General features: G+C 48.8%; 2 protein-coding genes across 2 annotated transcripts in view; both read right to left on the bottom strand.

Moving 5' to 3' along the window:
• ube2j2 (ubiquitin-conjugating enzyme E2, J2 (UBC6 homolog, yeast)) overlaps positions 1-4,653 on the bottom strand; it is a 41,077-nt gene extending 36,424 nt beyond the window's left edge. The window contains exon 1 of the mRNA XM_070860963.1: positions 4,499-4,653. The gene's annotated coding sequence lies outside the window, so the exon portion shown is untranslated. The remainder of the gene's footprint in view (positions 1-4,498) is intronic.
• An 8,564-nt stretch (positions 4,654-13,217) lies between these two features.
• mrpl20 (mitochondrial ribosomal protein L20) lies at positions 13,218-20,358 on the bottom strand. The gene is made up of 4 exons (XM_070860962.1): positions 20,091-20,358; positions 19,786-19,896; positions 15,574-15,651; positions 13,218-13,409 (listed from the first exon to the last, which is right to left on the bottom strand). The coding sequence occupies exons 1-4, from the start codon at positions 20,175-20,177 to the stop codon at positions 13,236-13,238; spliced, it is 450 nt and encodes a 149-aa protein (XP_070717063.1). The 5' UTR covers positions 20,178-20,358; the 3' UTR covers positions 13,218-13,235.
• Positions 20,359-20,811: the final 453 nt, after the last annotated feature.

Raw genomic sequence — 20,811 nt, 5'->3', positions numbered from 1 at the left:
TCCTTAGACTGTGACCCCTGGTTCTGGACTTCCCCAACATCGGGAACATTCTTCCTGCATCTAACCTGTCCAGTCCCGTCAGAAGTTTATATGTTTCTATGAGATCCCCTCTCATTCTTCTAAACTCCAGTGAATACAGGCCCAGTCGATCCAGTCTCTCCTCATATGTCAGTCCCGCCATCCCAGGAATCAGTCTGATGAACCTTCACTGAACTCCCTCAATAGCAACAATGTCCTTCCTCAGATTAAAAGACCAAAACTGAACACACTGTTCCAAGTGAGGCCTCACCAAGGCCCTGTACAACTGCATTAAGACCTCCCTGCTCCGATACTCAAATCCCCTAGCTATGAAGGCCAACATGCCATTTGCCTTCTTCACCGCCTGCTGTACCTGCATGCTAACTTTCAATGACTGATGTACCATGACACCCAGGTCTCGTTGCACCTCCCCTTTTACTAATCTGCCACCATTCAGATAATATTCTGCCTTCATGTTTTTGCCACCAAAGTGGATAACCTCACATTTATCCACATTATACTGCATCTGCCATGCATTTGCCCACTCACCTAACCTGTCCAAGTCACCCTTCAGCCTCTTAGCATCCTCCTTACAGCTCACACTGACACCCAGCTTAGTGTCATCTGCAAACTTGGGAGATATTATACTCAATTCCTTCATCTAAATCATTGATGTACATTGTAAATAGCTGGGGTCCCAGCAGTGAGCCCTGCGGCACCGAACTAGTCACTGTCTGCAATTCTGAGAAGGACCCGTTTATCCCGACTCTCTGCTTCCTGTTTGTCAACCAGTTCTCTATCCACGTCAATACATTACCCCCAATACCATGTGCTTTAATTTTGCACACTAACCTCTTGTGTGAGACCTTGTCAAAAGCCTTTTGAAAGTCCAAATACACCACATCTACTGGTTCTCCCTTGTCCACTCGACTAGTTACCTCCTCAAAAAATTCTAGAAAATTTGTCAAGCATGATTTTCCTTTCAAAAATCCATGCTGACTTGGACCGATCCTGTCACTGCTTTCCAAATATGCTGCTATTTCATCTTTAATAATTGATTCCAACAGTTTCCCCAGTACTGATGTTAGGCTAACCGGTCTATAATTCCCCATTTTCTCTCTCCCTCCTTTTTTAAAAAGTGGTGTTACATTAGCTACCCTCCAGTCCATAGGAACCGATCCAGAGTCGATAGACTGTTGGAAAATGATCACCAATGCATCCACTATTTCTAGAGCCACTTCCTTAAGTACTCTGGGATGCAGACTATCAAAAATACAAAAGAAAATCTAGAGTATAAAAAATACAGAGGGGAAGCAAAAAAAGATTAGAAAGGCAATGAGAAAATATCTGATTGCCAGGAAACAGTAGAGGAAATGGCAATTGATTTTGACAAACAGATAAAACGCAAAATAATAGTCAAAGAAAATATCTTACTGAGCATGTAGCATTGGTGGAGACACAAAATAAGTACTTTATTTCGGTTTGCACATGCCGGTGAGAATGAAAGGGGCCAAGAGGAGGTGCAGGGACAATCAGAAGGGATAACTACAGATAGGGACAGAGTACTGAAAAAAATATTGGTGGAACTCAAAAAAGAGGAAACGACACTAGTCCAGATAGCGTGCACCTTAGAATGCTGAGGGAGCTCTGAACACAATCTCTCAAACATTGTCTGATACGGAAGTTGTGCCACAGGACTGCAGGCTTGCTCATGTATCATTTTTGTTAAAAAGGGATAAACCGGGAAATTATAGAGCGGTCAGCTTAATACTAGTAGTGGGTAAGCTTCCAGAAGCCAAAACACAGCAAATAATTAATATTCATCTTGAAAGACATGGCTTAGTTAAGGGCAGCAGTATGGATTTGTAAACGGCAAGTCATGTCTGACAAATTTTATACGTCTCTTTTAAGAAATAATAGTGTATTGATAAAAGAAATGCAGAGTATGGTTAATGGATGTTTTTCAGACAGGAGGGACGTAAACAGTGCTGTTCCTCCAAGGTCAATGTTGGGGCCACTGCTCGTCTCTCTAAAATTATCTGAACTCCATGTAGGGGCCACAATACCAATATTTGCAGAGACTACAAAAACAGGGAGCATGGTTAACCGTAGAGAGGACTTTAGCAATTTCAGGAGATAGATAGATAGGTAGGTTAGTCGATTGGGCAGATAGATGATGGATGAAATTTAATGCAGAGAACGTGAAGTAATGCAATTTGGCAAGATTATGGACATATACACTGAATGGTAAAGTGATTAAGGGGTTCAGATACACAAATCTTTAAAAGTGGGAGGACAACTTGATAAAGTTGTAAGGGCATATGTGGGATCCTAGGTTTTATAAAGAGGCGTAGAGTACAAATGTTTTCAGCCACTGTCATCCATCAATGGTCGTGGTGCAAAATCACTTGTCTGAAGAGTAAACACAAGCTATACAACGCCAATCAAACCACTACAATGACCTTTGCCACATAGTATGACAGGCATAAGGAGGTACTAGGTACAGGAAAAGCATGTCTTTCATGGAAGTTTCCACAAATTTTGGTGCACTGAAATCCTACCAGTTATTCTCAGCAGTTTACCAGAATAGGACAGCAACAAATGGTTCGCATCAATCCCACAGCAATCTGTTTCAATTCTAATCATAAAATGTGAAATATGCATTAATTTAAATTTTAGCTAAATCTAAGTGGATAAACATCAAGTGGCTTTGTGTGATGCTTGCTGAGAGGGGGTTAGCCATTTTCCTTTTTCACCACTGCAGCACAATTGGCTTTGTGAGGGCGAGTGAAGTGCACACCCTTACATTGAGAAAACTGCATGACTGTGAACTAGCAATGCCAGATGGAAGGATCTCACCCTATTACTTACAAGATAAGACCGGAGACAGTGTTGTCCAGACAAGATGATCAGTTTGCTTAATCTGGTCAATCAGATGAGGCAGGGTTGACAAAACTGCAACCACCGAGCTCAAGCAACCTGCGCAACTTGCAATGAATACTTTGTTACTCTGTGCACCACCGTTACAAATTTGTTCATTCCCTTTAAGATCGTAAACATCTCAAGATCACCCCTAAGCTACCTTTTCGCATTTCTTGGGCACTACTTATGAACTTAGTTGCCCCTGTTTATACTTCCCTCCAAGTCTGTGTTATGGTGCCCAGAACTGCAAACAATGCTTAAGATGGAGGAGAACCAACGATTTCTACATTTGCCATTTACTGGGCTTGTGCTCCCTCTCTCACTTTATACATCCCAAGATGTTGTTTACCCTCATCACCACTGCAGCATATTGCGCAGATGTTTAACAAGGTATTCCCTTAAAATCCCCAGCTCACTCTCTGCATCATTTCCTGCAGACGACATCAGACTCTGCTGCCTGCCCAGTCCCTCCTCCTCCTCCTCCCCCCCCGCTCATCATCCACAAATTTGAGGTTTACAAATTGGTCTAACATACACTCAATCCACATTATGTACACCAGAAATAGTAGGAGCCCCAGCATCAATCCCAGAGGCACTCCATTCAGTGCTCCAGCCCAACAGCATTCCCTTAACCAGTTTGTGCAGCTTCCCCTCAGCCTAGACCATCTCTACATCCAAATTAACCTTGGATTCCAGTGCCTTAAACTTGTGGAGCAATCTTTAATGTGTGACTTCAATCAGAGGTTTGTCGAGATACACTAGATCAAAGAGCTTTCCAGCACCACTTGCTCAAAAGGATCAAGGGTTGGGGCATCAGGCTTTACTCCTTCTGAAAGCGTGTTGGCTATCACTTCCAGGGTTATTGTATAAATTGTATAAGTTTGTTCCCAATAAATAAGGTCAATGGGTCTGTGGCTGGTTGAGTTTGGTTTCTGGTTGCCTTGAAAACAAGAGCCAGGATCCATCTACTGGGAGCTCCCGGTGGCATCAGTACCATCTCAACCCCGTGTCTCCCAGCACCCACAACTCCCGGGTCTCCCACCACCGTCTCCCCCCGGGGTCTCCCAGCACCCACAACTCCAGTGTCTCCCAGCACCGTCTCCCCCCGGGGTCTCCCAGCACCCACAACCCCCAGGGTCTCCCAGCACCCACAACCCCCAGGGTCTCCCAGCACCCACAACCCCCAGGGTCTCCCAGCACCCACAACCCCCCGGGTCTCCCACCACCGTCTCCCCCCGGGGTCTCCCAGCACCCACAACCCCCAGGGTCTCCCAGCACCCACAACCCCCAGGGTCTCCCAGCACCCACAACCCCCAGGGTCTCCCAGCACCCACAACTCCCGGGTCTCCCACCACCGTCTCCCCCCGGGGTCTCCCAGCACCCACAACCCCCGAGTCTGGATGCCTCGCTGCTCCCCAGAGCCCGGGGCCCGGACCCCTTCCCTCAGCCTCCCGCGCCAGGACGGCTGCAGTCCCCGGGCCTGGGCCTGGGCCCCGCTCCCCGCCGCGCGCTCCCGGGCCTACTCCCACCGCCCCCAGCACACACAGACCGCACTCACCTCGACATCAAACCCGTCCGACACCTTGCGATCGGGACCCCGGATCCTGGGCGAGCTGCTGAACGGCGGTGCGCACGCTGGAATTTGCCCGGCACTCCTGAGCCCGAGAGAGCGGAGCGGAGCGGAGCGGCGCTAATATGGCGGCCGCGGGCCGAGCTGGTGCAACACTCAAATACTTCCGGCTTGGCTCGGCGCCCACCCACCCACTCCCCCTGGCGGCGGCTCCCGGCCCTGCAGCCGCTCATCTTCATCATCACCAGAGGCAGTCCCTCGAACTCGAGGAAGACCAGACAGGAATTACAGTCTCTGTCACAGGTGGGACAGACGTGGTTGGAGGAAAAGGTGGGGAGTCTGCTTTGCTGCACGCTCTTTCCGCTGCCTGCGCTTGTTTTCTGCATGTTCTCGGCGCTCAGCGCCCTCCCGGATGCTCTTCCTCCACTTAGGGCGGTCTCTGGGACTCCCAGGTGTCGGTGGGGATGTTGCACTTTATCAAGGAGGCTTTGAGGGTGTCCTTGAAACATTTCCTCTGCCCACCTGGGCCTCGCTTGCCGTGTAGGAGTTCCAAGTGGAGCGCTTGCTTCAGGAGTCTATGTCGGGCATGTGGACAATGTGGCCCGCCCAACGGAGCTGGTCGAGTGTGGTCAGTGCTTCGATGCTGGGGATGTTGGCCTGAGCGAGAACACTGACGTTGGTGCATCTATCCTCCCAGTGAATTTGCAGGATCTTGCGGAGACATCGTTTTGAGGTGCCTGCTGTATATGGTAGAAACATAGAAACATAGAAAATAGGTGCAGGAGTAGGCCATTCGGCCCTTGGAGCCTGTACCGCCATTCAATGAGTTCATGGCTGAACATGCAACTTCAGTACCCCATTTCTGCTTTCTCGCCATACCCCTTGATCCCCCTAGTAGTAAAGACTATATCTAACTCCTTTTTGAATATATTTAGTGAATTGGCCTCAACAACTTTCTGTGGTAGAGAATTCCACAGGTTCACCACTCTCTGGGTGAAGAAATTTCTCCTCATCTCGGTCCTAAATGGCTTACCCCTTATCCTTAGACTGTGACCCCTGGTTCTGGACTTCCCCAACATTGGGAACATTCTTCCTGCATCTAACCTGTCTAAACCCATCAGAATTTTAAACGTTTCTATGAGATCCCCTCTCATTCTTCTGAACTCCAGCGAATAAAAGCCCAGTTGATCCAGTCTTTCTTGATATGTCAGTCCCGCCATCCCGGGAATCTGTCTGGTGAACCTTCGCTGCACTCCCTCAATAGCAAGAATGTCCTTCCTCAAGTTAGGAGACCAAAACTGTACACAATACTCCAGGTGTGGCCTCACCAAGGCCCTGTACAACTGTAGTAACACCTCCCTGCCCCTGTACTCAAATCCCCTCGCTATGAAGGCCAACATGCCATTTGCTTTCTTAACCGCCTGCTGTACCTGCATGCCAACCTTCAATGCCTGATGTACCATGACACCCAGGTCTCGTTGCACCTCCCCTTTTCCTAATCTGTTACCATTCAGATAATAGTCTGTCTCTCTGTTTTTACCACCAAAGTGGATAACCTCACATTTATCCACATTATACTTCATCTGCCATGCATTTGCCCACTCACCTAACCTATCCAAGTCACTCTTCAGCCTCATAGCATCCTCCTCGCAGCTCACACTGCCACTCAACTTAGTGTCATCTGCAAATTTGGAGATACTACATTTAATCCCCTCGTCTAAATCATTAACGTACAATGTAAACAGCTGGGGCCACGTCTCTGAGCCATGCAGGAGGGCGGGTATCAATACAGCCCTGTAGACCATAAGCTTGCTGCCAGATTTGAGATCCTGATCTTCAGGCGACTAAAGGCTGCGCTGGCACACTGGAGGCAGTGTTGGATATCGTCATCGATGTCTGCCCTTGCTGATAATAAGCTCCCAAAGTATGGAAAGTGGTCCACGTTGTCCAGGGCCACGCCATGGATCTTGATGAATGGGGGGCAGTGCTGTGTGACGGGGTCAGATTAGTGGAGGTCCTTTGTCTTACGGATGTTTAGAGTAAGGCCCATGCTTTCTTACACCTCGGTGTAGATGTTGACGTGCAGTTCAGCCTTTGAATGTACGCAGAAGCAAGCTTCATCTGTGTACTGTAGTTCGACGACAGAGGATGGGACGTTCTTGGATCTAGCCTGGAGGCGACAAAGGTTGAACAGGTTCCCTTCGCTCACTCGCACACTCACTCCCCTGGCAGCAGCTCCCGTCCCTACTGCCCTGGATGCGGCAACATGTCTCAGAGCCCCAGACAACAACTCTCATCAGGCGCCTCTTGATCTGACTATCTCACCCTTGTGTCCTCCACAGCCTTGCCCCTCCCTGTCTCTGTAACCTCCTTCAGCCCAACATCCCTCCAAGAACTCTGCCTGAATTCAATTCTGGCCTCTTGTGCATCTCCCTTTGCCAATGTAGGTCAGCGAGCACATGGTTGATGGGCGAACGGGACTTGATGCGAGTTAGTATTTCCTTCGTCCTACCATTGATGCCCCTGCGTTCAACTGTCTCGGCCCTTAACTCTGCAATTCCCTCCCTAAACCTTGTGTCAGCTACATTGTCGGAGATGCCACCTTTTGGATGAGACGTTAAACCAAGGCCCCCATTTGCTCTCTCAGGTGGATGTAAAAGATCCCATGACATTATTTTGAAAAAGAACAGGCCAATATTTATCCCTTAATCAACATAACAAAAACAGATTATCTGATGATTATCACATTGCTGTTTGTGGGAGCTTGCTGTGTGCAAATTGGCTGCAGCGTTTCTCACATTACATCAGTGTCTACACTCCAAAAGTACTTCATTGGCTGTAAAGTGCTTTGAGACAGCCGGTGGTCGTGAAAGGCGCTACATAAATTCATGTCTTTCTTTCTCTCCTCCTTTAAGATTCTTCTTAAAGCCTACCTGTGGCCAAGATTTTGGTCACCTGCCCTAGTATCTCCTTATGTGGCTCGGTGTAAAATTTTGCCTGCTTTCCTCCTGTGAATTGCCATGGGACGTTTGCCTACATTAAAGGCGCTATATAAATGCAAGCTGCTGTTGTTGATTTGGGCATTCTCCAGCTACTTTCTTATGGTTGAATGCAGAAATCAGCTTCTGTGGGCAAGCCCCTGCTTCCTATGAACTGAAGCGGAACCATCTGCACAAAGTATCTAGTAATATAACACACAATAAACTTTGTGTGCAGTTGATACGCTCAGTGAATGTAGTACAAAGTGCCTTGTGCTTTCCAGATCTCTGATATTTGGACAAATAACATGGACCACAACTCTCAAGTTATTCATCCGGTGGGGTGGGGGGGTGGGGAGCGCAGCGGCGGGGGGAATTGACTAGAGGTGTCGCACAGATCATTTTAATGGCCCTTCCATAACCCATAGTAATACATTACACCAGGGACAAACAGGCATCCTTGCATTCAGCATTGCATTGATGAAAATGATGGAAAAGACATCAGGTGATATACTTCTGACAACTGCATAGCATTTCAATTCCCCTGCCCATATTCCGGGCACTTTAGTTGAATCTGGGTAAGCAAATGGAGCACTGAACCTTGATAATAAATTGGGCAGCATGTCCCGAAGTTGTGGTGTGTGTACACAAACATGTGAAAACATCGCATTGGGTACGCAGAAGCTCAATCAGTTCCTGCCAAAACACTCTCCCCCCCACCTCCTGATTATAATGAAAAGCATACAGAACAGATACTGCGGAGGGGAATTAAATGGATACAACAGGGAACAGAATAGATACAACAGGGGACACAATACCAGTCCCTAAATCACCTCAGATATGAGATGGTTTAGGGGATGAAAGTGCAGTCCTGATCAAGGTGAGGTTTTTGTGTTGCATTTCCGGTGCTAACATGCGCTGACTGCCCTGAATTGTGCACCCCAGCTCACTGGAATAATAATGCATAGCTACCATTGCAGCTTTGCCCCTGTGCAGGGAGCCAATCCAATGGGGTGAGTGGAATGTCTAGCCATGAGCTCAATCAATGGGACATACACACTTATAGTATGTGCCTGCACATGCTGCTAAATATTTATTTCAGCATTATCAAGCTTCAAAATCTACGCTGCATATTTGAGAGCTTTGGTCAAGGCAGGGGTGAGAGGGACGATGTGGTGGCGGACATAAATAAAGTGAAAGGAAACCCACTGTGGAGGCACAAACTGATTCTGTGGACAAATAAATGAGCAGGACAGCAATCTCTTCCTTTTCAGAGACATCTAAGTGAAGATGTAGCTGCATGAGGGAAGGGTTGCACAATTTGGCACTAGAGAACATAAGAATGTATGAAATAGGAGCAGGAGTAGGTCATACGGCTCTCGAGCCTGCTCTGCCATTCGACTTCAATTCCACTTTCCTGCCGATCCCCATATCCCTTGATCACCTTAGAATTTAAAAATCTGTCGATCTCAGCCTTGAATATACTCAGTGTCTCAACATCCACAGCCCTCTGGGGCAGAGAATTCCAAACATTCACAACCCTGAGTGAAGAAATTTCTCATCTCATTTCTAAATGGCCGACCCCTTATCCTGGGATTATGCCCCCCAGTTCTAGACTCTCTAACCAAGGGAAACGGCCTCTGAGCATCGACCCTGACAAGCCTTCTCAGAATCGTACATGTTTCAATGAGATCAACTCTCATTCTTCTAAACTCCAAAGCATATAGGCCCATTCTACTCAATCCTTCTCATCGCAGGACACCAGGGCAGCTTTCATAGACGCAGCAGGCTCCTCACTGTGCACACATTGCCTGCAGGACCTGGGACCAGATGTGGAAATCGGAACACAAAGGAATCTGACAAGGAAACAGTATCCAACTATATAATCTCATGGACAGCCCAAGGGCAGCTTACTACATTGCACCTCTGCCAAGCCCTCACCGAGCTGTATACATGTTCTCTGCATCTCATACGGTGCCTCTAGGTGGCACACCTTCAATCTGCAACGTGGAATCAGAAGCGTTGCCTCTCCCATCTTTGAAGGACACACCTCAAGTCACTTTAGAACAATCAAACTGTGTGATGCAATCACTTACCCGATCGGTATACTCGAGGCCCTTCTGCGACAGGTGGGCACCAGAGGAACTGGAGTGCATTATCAACCCCGGAAACCAAAGTTTGACTTGATTTGTTAGGTTTTCTTAAAACATTTTTTGGTTAGTTTGCGGGTTCGAGTGGTTGTGCCCTTTTAACAAGGGGGCACATGGTTGAATTGTATTATTTAAAAGAGTTGTAGTCACTTCCTGACATGCAGGTTGTGCACGTCTGTCACTGTGCATGTGCACCCTCAACCTCCGATCACTTGCGACGACCTTTCAGCTCAGATAAGCAGATGCCTCAGCTCTGAATCCCAGCTTCCCTCATCAAGTCTCCTGTGACAAGCCCCAGAAGGTCCTGCAGGACCTGAGGATCAGCGTGCAAGAGCAGGTGATGGGTCTGTGATGCCTACCTCATGTACAGGTAGACATTTCGCTGTTGAACCCTCTGACAATCCACCTTATCCTCCAGCTCCCAGAGGATTTCCAAACGGGTGCACATCCTTTTGGGGGGGGGGGGGGGGGGTGGAGGAGGAGGAATACAGATAGAGAGAGCAAGAACAAGGAGAGTGCAGGAGAAAGTGAGGCAAAAAGGGTAGACAGAAGAGAGAAAGAGGCAGGGAGGGGAACGAAAGGGGGAGAGGCAGAAGAGGGCAATGGAATAAGGGCAACGCTGGGGGAGACAGAGGTGAACAACAAAGGGGAGACACAAACAGAGGAGCACATGCACACGAGTGTCAGGGGTGGGACACTTGAGGAGAAGAGGCACATTCATGTGAGAGGAGATCGAGCGCGAGCTCCACCAGTGGCGGGGATGAGTGAAAGAGGAAAGAGTATCTGATGTTTAAGAACATGCAACACTTTTAGTCATGATAGGATTCCTATGTTTTCAATCTCTGCAAATTCCGGTAATTATGTTAGACTTACAGAATCTTACAGCACAGGTCATTCATTCCTGCGTGCCTGCAAGTGAAAGTGTGTCCGATTTAGTCACACACCCCAGCTTTTCACCCACAACCCTGCAAATCAGTCCTCTTAAGGGACATGTCCAATTGCCTTTTGAAAGGTCCAAGGAATCTTCCTCCACCACAGGTAGTGCATTGCAGATCTTAACAAACCTCTGAAAAAAAATTCTAATTTCCCCCAGTTCTTTCGCCAATTATTTAAAATTTGTGACCTCTGGCTATCGGCCCATTTGCCAGAGAACCATTGTGGATAATTGTGGGAGCCAGGCAGAATTACCTCTGCACAACAGAAAGTGAATTACTCGAGGCCTCAAGGGTCACCCTCACAGGAAGTATTGCCCGGCTATTTGAACAATAGTTTGAAAAACCCCAACTATAATGGTGCACCATTACATTCCCACACTGCTGAAGTGTTTTAGCTGAATTGCATTGTGGGAGATATCAGTGAACCACATTGTGTTAGATAGACTAAGAACACATTATACATTATAAAATATCAGTGATTTATTGGGCCAATAACAAGTTATAGTTTGGGTCCAGTAAACTGGAAACAGTAGTGCCAGAGAGTAATGAAAAGGACATGGGCAAGGATACCTGAGATTTTACAAATTGGCTTCTCATTAAATTCCTTTCTCTACTGTGCTATTGTTGCTATGCTGCTTGCAGGAAACTATAATTCCAGTTTGCATTATATTAGTGAGAGTGGGACCGATTACCTTTCCTTTTAAATGTGATCAAATATATTCAATCATTCTACAGTACGAGAAAATCGATCACACGCTCAACCCCGTTTACTGAGAGAGGACCACGTTCCGAGGGGGGCACCAACTACTCTCTCCAGCAACTGAAGCTCCTCCCCAGCCGCCCTCTCCCTTCCCCCCCTCCGGTCTCCCTCCCTCTTCGCCCCCCCCTCCAGTCTCCCTCCCTCTCTTTCCCCCCCCTCCGGTCTCCCTCCCTCTCTTCCCCCCCCCTCCGGTCTCCCTCCCTCTCTTTCCCCCCCTCCGGTCTCCCTCCCTCTCTTTCCCCCTCTCCGGTCTCCCTCCCTCTCTTTCCACCCCCCCCCACCCGGCTCCCTCCTTCTCCCCCTCCCCTTCCCACCCATCTCCCTCCTTCTCCCCCCGCCCCCGTCTCCCTCCTTCTCCCCCCACCCCCGTCTTCCTCCTTCGCTCTTCCTCCCTCCCCCCCCGTCGTCTCCCTCCCTCTCTTCCCTCCCCCCCGTTTCCCTCCTCCTCTCTTCCCTCCCCCCACCCGTCTCCCTCCTTCTCTCTTCCCTCCCCCCACCCGTCTCCCTCCTTCTCTCTTCCCTCCCCCCACCCGTCTCCCTCCTTCTCTCTTCCCTCCCCCCCGTCTCCCTCCTTCTCTCTTTTCACCCCCCCATCTCCCTCCTTCTCTCTCCCCCCCCCATCTCCCTTTCCCTCCTTCTCTCTTTCTTCCCCCCCCCCCATCTCCTTCCTTCTCCACCCCCCCATCTCCCTCCTTCTCCACCCCCCCCATCTCCTTACTTCTCTCTCCACCCCCCCAATCTCTCTCCCCGCCCCCCCATCTCCCTCACCTCCTCCCTCTTTCTTTCTCTCCCCCCTACCTACCCTCCCCAGCCTCCCTCTTTCTCTTCCTCCCTCCCCCCCCTTCTCCACCTACCCCCTTCCCACACCTACCCCCTTTCCCCCCCCACTTCCCCTCCCCCTCTCTCCTTCCCACACCCCCCACTTCCCTCCCTCCCTCTCCTTCACCACCCCCCTCCCTCCCTCCCTCCCTCTCCTTCACCACCCCCCTCCCTCCCTCCCTCCCTCTCCTTCACCCACCTCCCTCCCTCCCTCTCCTTCACCACCCCCTCCCTCCCTCTCCTTCACCACCCCCCTCCCTCCCTCTCCTTCACCACCCCCTCCCTCCCTCTCCTTCACCACCCCCCTCCCTCCCTCTCCTTCACCACCCCCTCCCTCCCTCTCCTTCACCACCCCCCTCCCTCCCTCTCCTTCACCACCCCCCTCCCTCCCTCTCCTTCACCACCCCCCTCCCTCCCTCCCTCTCCTTCACCACCCCCCTCCCTCCCTCTCCTTCACCACCCCCCTCCCTCCCTCTCCTTCACCACCCCCCCCTCCCCCTCTCCTTCACACCTCCCTCCCTCTCCTTCCCCACCTCCCTCCCTCTCCTTCACCACCTCCCTCCCCCCCCCTCCCTCCCTCTCCTTCACCACCTCCCTCCCTCCCTCCCTCTCCTTCACCACCCCCTCCCTCCCTCTCCTTCACCACCCCCCTCTCCCTCTCCTTCACCACCCCCCTCCCTCCCTCTCCTTCACCACCCCCTCCCTCCCTCCCTCCCTCTCCTTCACCACCCCCCTCCCCTCCCTCCTCCCTCTCCTTCACATTATATTTTGCAGTTATCCTGTACTGCATTTCACTACAAAAGCTTATTGACGAATTTCACTTATATTTTGCAGTTATCCTGTACTGCATTTCACTACAAAAGCTTTATTGACGAATTTCACACAATTATCATTCATTAAAGTCAAGCATGCACCGTAATGAAAAAGTCTTGTCAAATAATCTACACAGTGGACTGCCAAAATCTTTTGATTAACTGACTTGGAAAAAAAAGTCTGCAGTAAACGGTTCATTAAAATGGCAGCAAGTCAGTTAGTTAGAAGACAGATAGGAAGTATTTACAGCAATTATTCATGTTCATTCCTTTAATTGTAATGTACAATGCGTGAAAATACTCCAGTGGGTTCCTTGCCATCACCCAGTGCATCGAGGAAGCCTTCTTCCCTCCTCCGCTTTGCGAGTGCCGCCAGGGACTTGAATGTCTTTGGTTCGTATATGGCCAGGTCCGCGAGAACCTTCCTGTTCAGCGCCACTTGACTCTATCAAACATAAACAAGCATTTTAATCAGCAAAAAATATCTCATACAATTTTCAGAACTTTTTTTGCTTTAAGTCTCAGGCTGTAACTATCCAATATGGTTTGTTAGAATGGAGATCCAATATGCCCTCCAAATCAAATAAACTGAAATTAGTTGATATATAAATGTACTAATTAAACATGTTGGGTGAGTTGCAACATTCTACAACAACTTGTCTTTAACGTAGTCAAACGCTTCACAGAAGCGTTATAAAACAAATAGACACTGAGCCACAGAAGGATATATTAGGGCAGGTGACCAAAAGCTTGGTGAAAGAGGTAGGTTTTAAGGAGCGTCTTAAAGGAGGAAAGAGAGGTTTAGGGAGGGAGTTCCAGAGTTTAGTGGCTTGGCAGCTGATGGCATGGCCACCAGTGATGGAGCAATTAATATCAGGGATGCTAAAGGAGTACAAATATCTCGGAGGGTTTGGTGGGGGGGGGGGGGAAAGTAAGGAGATTACATGAGATAGGGAGGGGCGAGGTCATGGAAGGATTTGAAAACAAGGATGAGAATTTTTAAATCGAGGCGTTGCTTAACCGGGAGCCAATGTAGGTCAGCGAGCACAGGGGTGCTGAGTGAGCGGGACTTGGTGCAAGTTAGAACACGGGCTGCCGAGTTTTGGATCACTTCAAGTTTACGGAGGGTAGAACATGGGAGGCTTTCTATTTAAAAATGCATAGAAAATGTGTGTGTCAAGCTGTGTCAACTCCCAACTTCTACCCCGCTCATAATGTTGGAAAGCTGCCAATGGAGCCCCGAACCTGGCCCGACTGCAGATTTCTCAGAGCTGCAATTCCACTTCAGCATCCATTACCTAGACATGGCTTGCTGTACTTTGGGCCTCTACAGGATCTTCTGCGGACTATGCCTCAGGCAACTTAATGTTTATATTCGGCGGCATTAACTCAACTGTAGACCCTGTCCAACCCAAGAAACTTATCCCACCCCAAGAGGGCTAAGTAGCCCATCTGCCCCACATGTTGCTCTATAACCAACTGGCTGAAGCCCCGAGAGGGAACTGCAGTAATTCAGCTGTGGGTGGACCAGATCTTAACCTTGATTTTGAAACCAAGACTGGGAATTTCTTATATGCCTACCCTCCATGGCACCAGGTTTAAAAAAATCTCTGATGTTGATGGCACCCATGATCTGGGATTTTACAGAAATATACAAAATTAAATTAAATAAGTCATGGTTCACTAGTGTAAAGTTGTAATTTTCCGACACCTTCGATTTTACGTGACAGGAAGATGGACAACTAGGAATAGACGTCGTACTTACATAATGCCAATACAGCCTGTAGCACTTCACAGCAAGTTCATAACTTTATTTGGAAGTGTGCTCCCTGTTGCTATATGACCAACCATTGCAGGCAATTTGCATACAGCAAGGACCCAAAACACCAAATTAGATAAATGACCAGATAATCTGTTTTAACAGGGTTGCTTGAAGGGTGGGTGCTGGCAGGACACTGGAAGAATTCCCATGTTCTTCTTCAGATATGGGATCTTTTATGTACACCAGCAATCAGATTGGGCCTCTGTTTTAACACCTCATGTGTAAGGCAGCACCTCTGACACACCCTCACTAAAGTGACAGCCTAGATTAGGTGTTCAAGTCCTGAAGTGGGATTCAAATCCACCTCCTTCTGACTCGGAGGTGACTGCTACCAACCAAGCCAAACTTAATGCACAGGTCAAGAGAATCCCTCGCAGCCCAGTGAAATTTAACTACAGGTTGAATCTCCCTTATCCGGAACCACCCCTTGTCCGGAACCATTCCCGGCCACCAGGTGGCGCATGCGCAGAACTCCGACATGAACAAATTGAAGTCCTTCCTCGCCGCTGATTCCCACAATCGCTGGCCTGCCCCCGCGATCCACCCCCCTGCCCCGCCCGATCTCGCTGCCGAACTCCCAGCCCCAAACCAGCCAGCCCAGATATCCCCTTGCTCAGTATCTGTACCATCCAATTTAATGTGACCACCGCTCGTCCGGAAAAATCCCTTATCCAGAACAGGACAGGTCCCGAGGGTTCCGGATAAAGGAGGTTCAATCTGTAGTTTGTTCTTTGGAATTTGATAAAGGCAGTGCGTCCATTGAAATGTTTAAACATTGCACCCTCACCTTAACGAGGTTACTGATCAGCATCGGGTACTTCAGTCCATGCTCACGGGAGGCTGCTGCTATCCTGCTGATCCAAAGCTGAAACAAAACAAAACAAAACCAATCATTCATGTTCTTCGTTCAACCATGACCTTTATTACAGCACAGGATGTTTAGGGCAGGTTGACTTCTGTGGAAGTGGAAATGTTGAATCACTGCCCTCATTTGTGCTCATCTTTATGATTTAAGATGTAGTGTATCCTTAATGTGGGTTTTGGTTCATAAAGTCAAGTTTTACATAGACATAGAAATATAGAAATTAGGTGCAGGCCATTCGGCCCTTCAAACCTGCACCGCCATTCAATAAGATCATGGCTCAGTATCCCTTTCCTCTTTCTCTCCATACCCCTTGATCCCTTTGGCATTAAGGGCCATATCAGACTCCCTTTTGAATATATCTAACGAACTGGCCTCAACAACTTTCTGCGGTAGAGAATTCCACAGGTTAACCACTCTGAGTGAAGAAGTTTCTCCTCATCTCGGTCCTAAATGGCTTATCCCTTATTCTTAGACTGTGACCCCTGGTTCTGGAACTCCCCAGCAACAGGAACATTCTTCCTGCATCTAACTTGTCCAATCCTGTCAGAATTTTATATGTTTCTTTCAGATCTCCTCTCATTCTTCTAAACTCCAGTGGATACACGCCCAGTTGATCCAGTCTCTCCTCATATGTCAGGCGTGCCATCCCGGGAATCAATCTGGTGAGCCTTCGCTGTACTCCCTCAATAGCAAGAACGTCCTTCCTCAGATTAGGGGATCAAAACTGAACACAATATTCCAGGTGTGGCCTCACCAAGGCTCTGTACAACTGCAGTAAGGCCTCCCTGCTTTTATACTCAAATCCTCTAGCTATGAAGGTCAACATGCCATTTGCCTTCTTCACTGCCTGCTGTACCTGCATGCCAAACTTCAATGACTGATGTACCATGACACCCAGGTTTCATTGTACCTCCCTTTTTCCTAATCTGTCACCATTCAGATACTATTCTGTCTTCCTGTTTTTGCCACCAAAGTGGATAACCTCACATTTATCCACATTATACTGCATCTGCCATGCATTTGCCCACTCACCTAACCTGTCCAAGTCACCCTGCAGTCTCTTAGCATCCTCCTCACAGCTCACACTGCCACCCAGTTTAGTGTCATCTCGAAACCTGGAGATATTACATTCAATTCCTTCATCTAAATCATTAATGTATATTGTAAATAGCTGGGGTCCCAGCACTGAACCCTGCGGCACCCCCACTGTTCACTGCCTGCCATTCTGAAAAGGACCCATTTATTCCGACTCTCTGCTTCCTGTCTGCCAACCAGTTCTCTATCCACGTCAATACATTACCCCCAATACCATGTGCTTTAATTTTGCACACTAATCTCTTGTGTGTGAGACCTTGTCAAAAGCCTTTTGAAAGTCCAAATACATCACATCCACTGGTTCTCCCTTGTCCACTTTACTAGTTACATCCTCAAAAAATTCTAGAAGATTTGTCAAGCATGATTTCCCTTTCATAAATCCATGCTGACTTGGACCGATCCTGTCACTGCTTTCCAAATGCGCTGCAATTTCCAACACTTTCCCCACCACCGATGTCAGGCTGACCGGTCTATAATTCCCTGTTTTCTCTCTCCCTCCTTTTTTTAAAAAGGTGGTGTTACATTAGCTACCCTCCAGTCCATAGGAACTGATCCAAAGTCAATAGACTGTTGGAAAATGATCAGCAATGCACTATATCTAGGGCCACTTCCTTAAGTACTCTGGGATACAGCCTATCAGGCCCTGGGGATTTATCGGCCTTCAATCCCACCAATTTCCCTAACACAATTTCCTGACTAATAAGGATTTCCTTCAGTTCCTCTTGTTCGCTACACCCTCGAACCCCTGGTATTTCCGGAATGTTATTTGTGTCTTCCTTAGTTTTGGTTCAGTTCTTCAGGTTGGTAAACACCAAAGTAATCACATTAGAACGGGGCAGTTACTATATAATTTATTGCATATTGTTGCCAAATAAAGCGAGCAATGGGGACAGGCTTGTGCCACAGATTGATGGCATACACAAACCTAGCTTGCACATTCTGGGAAGATGTGGAGCAGATTATATATATACACACATACACCAGGAGAATTGAGGCACAAAAATGAATGGCTGGGTCATTCCAGGACTGTCTCCACATTCTTCCGACAGTGGTTACTGAAAGGCTTTCAGTAAATCATCTACTTTACTATCTTAGCCATGAAGCATTTGGCGCAGCTGACTGCCACGCGGACAAAAAGCCACCTGAACTCTCGAAAGAGAGAACACAACCAGGATCTCTGTTTAACAGATTCCTGGTTAGGAAACGTGACAACTGTGGGGCACTAATTTCAATTAGTCGACGGTTTTTGTATTGGTTATTTTATGAAGCAGGTACAGTATTTCAGTAGTGTGAACAGTTTCTGCCCTGTTACTGTTCCAGGGAACGTACACAGCCCTAACCTGGAGGACTAACTACACGTGCCCGCATGGACCCAACCCTATATTATGGCCATATTTCATCGTAAAATCACAAAGAAAATATAGATGAGGGAGACCATTCGGTCCATCGAACACATTCTGCACAGAAGCCTTGCATTTCACCATTGTCGCATCAAATTGCTTCTTGAATGTATCAACTGGCCTACCCAGAGATCATTCCAATCCTACAGATGCACAAAATCTCATTTTCATTTAAATCTCCCAATATCGCTATTTAAAAGATTTGTATTCTGCAGTTGCTCAACAATCCCTGGTTATCCTAACTGACCATCCCATCCCGCTCCAGAACAACCATCATTGCTGGATTACTATGGCTAGCCCAAGCCATTCTACAGCTCACTATATTGCTGGATATCCTGCCAATCCACACATCAATAACCTTGGCTACTGGTACATAGGAACAGGAGTCGGCAATTTAGCCCCGCGAGTCTGCTCCGCCATTCAATCAGATCACGGCTGATTTGCAACCTAACTCCATACACCCGCCTCAGCCCTGTATCCCTTAATACCTTTGGTTAACTAAAATCTAGCAATCTCAGATTTAAAATCAACTGACCGAGCATCAATTGCCATTTGTGGAAGGGAGTTCCAAACTTCTACCACCCTTTGTGTGTAGAAGCATTTCCTAATTTCACTCCTGAAAGGTCCGACTCTAATTTTTAGACAATGCCACCTCGTTATCCAGGTAGGTAGATATCCTGCCCACCTCCAGGGTTCCAGTGTCACCAGCTATTACTGGGCATCCTGCCCGGTTGCACGACTATATAATCCTGCAGCCCCACAAACACTGGATGTGCCAGTCAGCCTCTCTCACTCCATGACCTTGACAATGTTTAGATCCCGTAACCAACTCTACCGCTGGATATATTACCCGACCCACACCACTTTATAAGCCCCCAATTACTGCTCAATATCCTGCCTAGCTCACGTTGCTCTGTAACCCCCAGCTATTGCTGCATCAGCATCATCATAGGCACTCCCTCGGAATCAAGGAAGACTTGCTTCCACTCTAAAAATGAGCTCTCAGGTGGCTGAACAGTCCAATATGGGAACCACAGTCCCAGTCACAGGTAGGACAGATAGTCGTTGAGGGAAGGGATGGGTGGGACAGGTTTGCCGCACGCTCTTTCCGCTGCCTGCGCTTGGTTTCTGCATGCTCTCGGCGATGAGACTCGAGGTACTCAGCACCCTCCCGGATGCATTTCCTCCACTTAGGGTGGTCTTTAGGCAGGGACTCCCAGGTGTCGGTGGGGATGTTGCACTTTATTAGGGAGGCTTTGAGGGTGTCCTTGTAACGTTTCCTCTGCCCACCTTTGGCATCACCAGCCTGGTCTGTGCTACCCAATAACCCCCAGCTATTGCCAGATATCCAGCCTGGTCTATAACACCCTATAACCCCCAGGTATTGCTGCATATCCTACCAGGTCTATACCTCCCTATAACCCCCAGGTATTGCCGCATATCCTGCCCGCTCTGTGCCCCTATAACCCCCAGCTATTGCCAGATATCCTGCCTGGTCTATAACTCCCTATAACCCCCAGCTATTGCCAGATATCCTGCCTGGTCTATACCTCCCTATAACCCCCAGCTATTACCAGATATCCAGCCTGGTCTATACCACCCTTTAACCCCCAGCTACTGTCAGGCGGTTCCTTCTCACCGTCCTCATGTTCCGCTTCTTGGTTTTCTTGGCTTTGGTGGAGTAGAGGAACGCTCTCCGCACGGACCGCAGCGCCAGGCTGTAGCATCGGTTCTTCCTGCCTCGGAAATGCTGCGAAAACGGCGAGGAGAAATACAATAAACCCACATGAGAATCAGCCCGGCCAAAGCTCCGGCCCCCAAACCCGGAGTCTCCTCAGGCTCAGCCCCAGCCCCAGACAGACCGGACTGCGGCCCGAGGAAGGTCGGGTCGGGTGTCGGTGTCAGAGCCAACCCCTCCCCCTCCCCGGGGACATCCAGCCTCACCCGTGCGTGCTGCAGCACCTCCCGCACCCGCCAGTAGCGGTCGGGCCCACGGCTCCGGATCCAGCGGGACAGCGAGAGGAAAACCATGGACGGACACTTGCTCGGCCCCGCGTGTGTATGTGTGTCGGAGACCCGGACCCCGGCGGCGGCTCAGGCTCAGGCCTCCTCCTCTCTTGCACCGACTATATCCCCGGCCCGGAGTGCTCGCTACGCCGGGGTTCCGCTCTGTCCTGGGTGGCGCGTGCGCACTGCGCTCCCCTCCCCTCCGGTGGGCGGGGCCTGGGCCACTGTATCAATGTGACCAACCTGGTGTATCCTTTTGCTCTTGTATCTGTCTGCAGTCTGACATAGAAACATAGAAAATAGGTGCACGAGTAGGCCATTCGGCCCTTCGAGCCTGCACCACCATTCAATAAGATCATGGCTGATCATTCCCTCAGTACCCCTTTCCTGCTTTCTCTCCATACCCCTTGATCCCTTTAGCCGTAAGGGCCATATCTAACTCCCTCTTGAATATATCCAACGAACTGGCATCAACAACCCACTGCGGTAGAGAATTCCACAGGATAACAACACTCTGAGTGAAGAGGTTTCTCCTCATCTCGGTCCTAAATGGCTTACCCCTTATCCTTAGACTGTGTCCCCTGGTTCTGGACTTCCCCAACATCGGGAACATTCTTCCTGCATCTAACCTGTCCAGTCCCGTCAAAATTTTATATGT

Source organism: Pristiophorus japonicus, chromosome 18 (genome assembly GCF_044704955.1).
Source record: "Pristiophorus japonicus isolate sPriJap1 chromosome 18, sPriJap1.hap1, whole genome shotgun sequence".
In the NCBI taxonomy this organism is placed as follows: Eukaryota; Metazoa; Chordata; class Chondrichthyes; family Pristiophoridae; genus Pristiophorus; species Pristiophorus japonicus.
The sequence above is the reverse complement of the archived record's forward strand: the minus strand, read 5'-3'. Positions and strand labels throughout refer to the sequence as shown.

Excerpts from the sequence above, each read along its gene's own strand:
- mrpl20 (XM_070860962.1), bottom strand. The coding sequence starts at position 20,177 with ATGGTTTTCCTCTCGCTGTCCCGCTGGATCCGGAGCCGTGGGCCCGAC. Across the intron at positions 19,897-20,090 it reads AGGTGCTGCAGCACGCACGG|CATTTCCGAGGCAGGAAGAA; the intron begins GTGAGGCTGGAT and ends CCGTTTTCGCAG. Across the intron at positions 15,652-19,785 it reads AGAAGCGGAACATGAGGACG|CTTTGGATCAGCAGGATAGC; the intron begins GTGAGAAGGAAC and ends GTTTTGTTTCAG.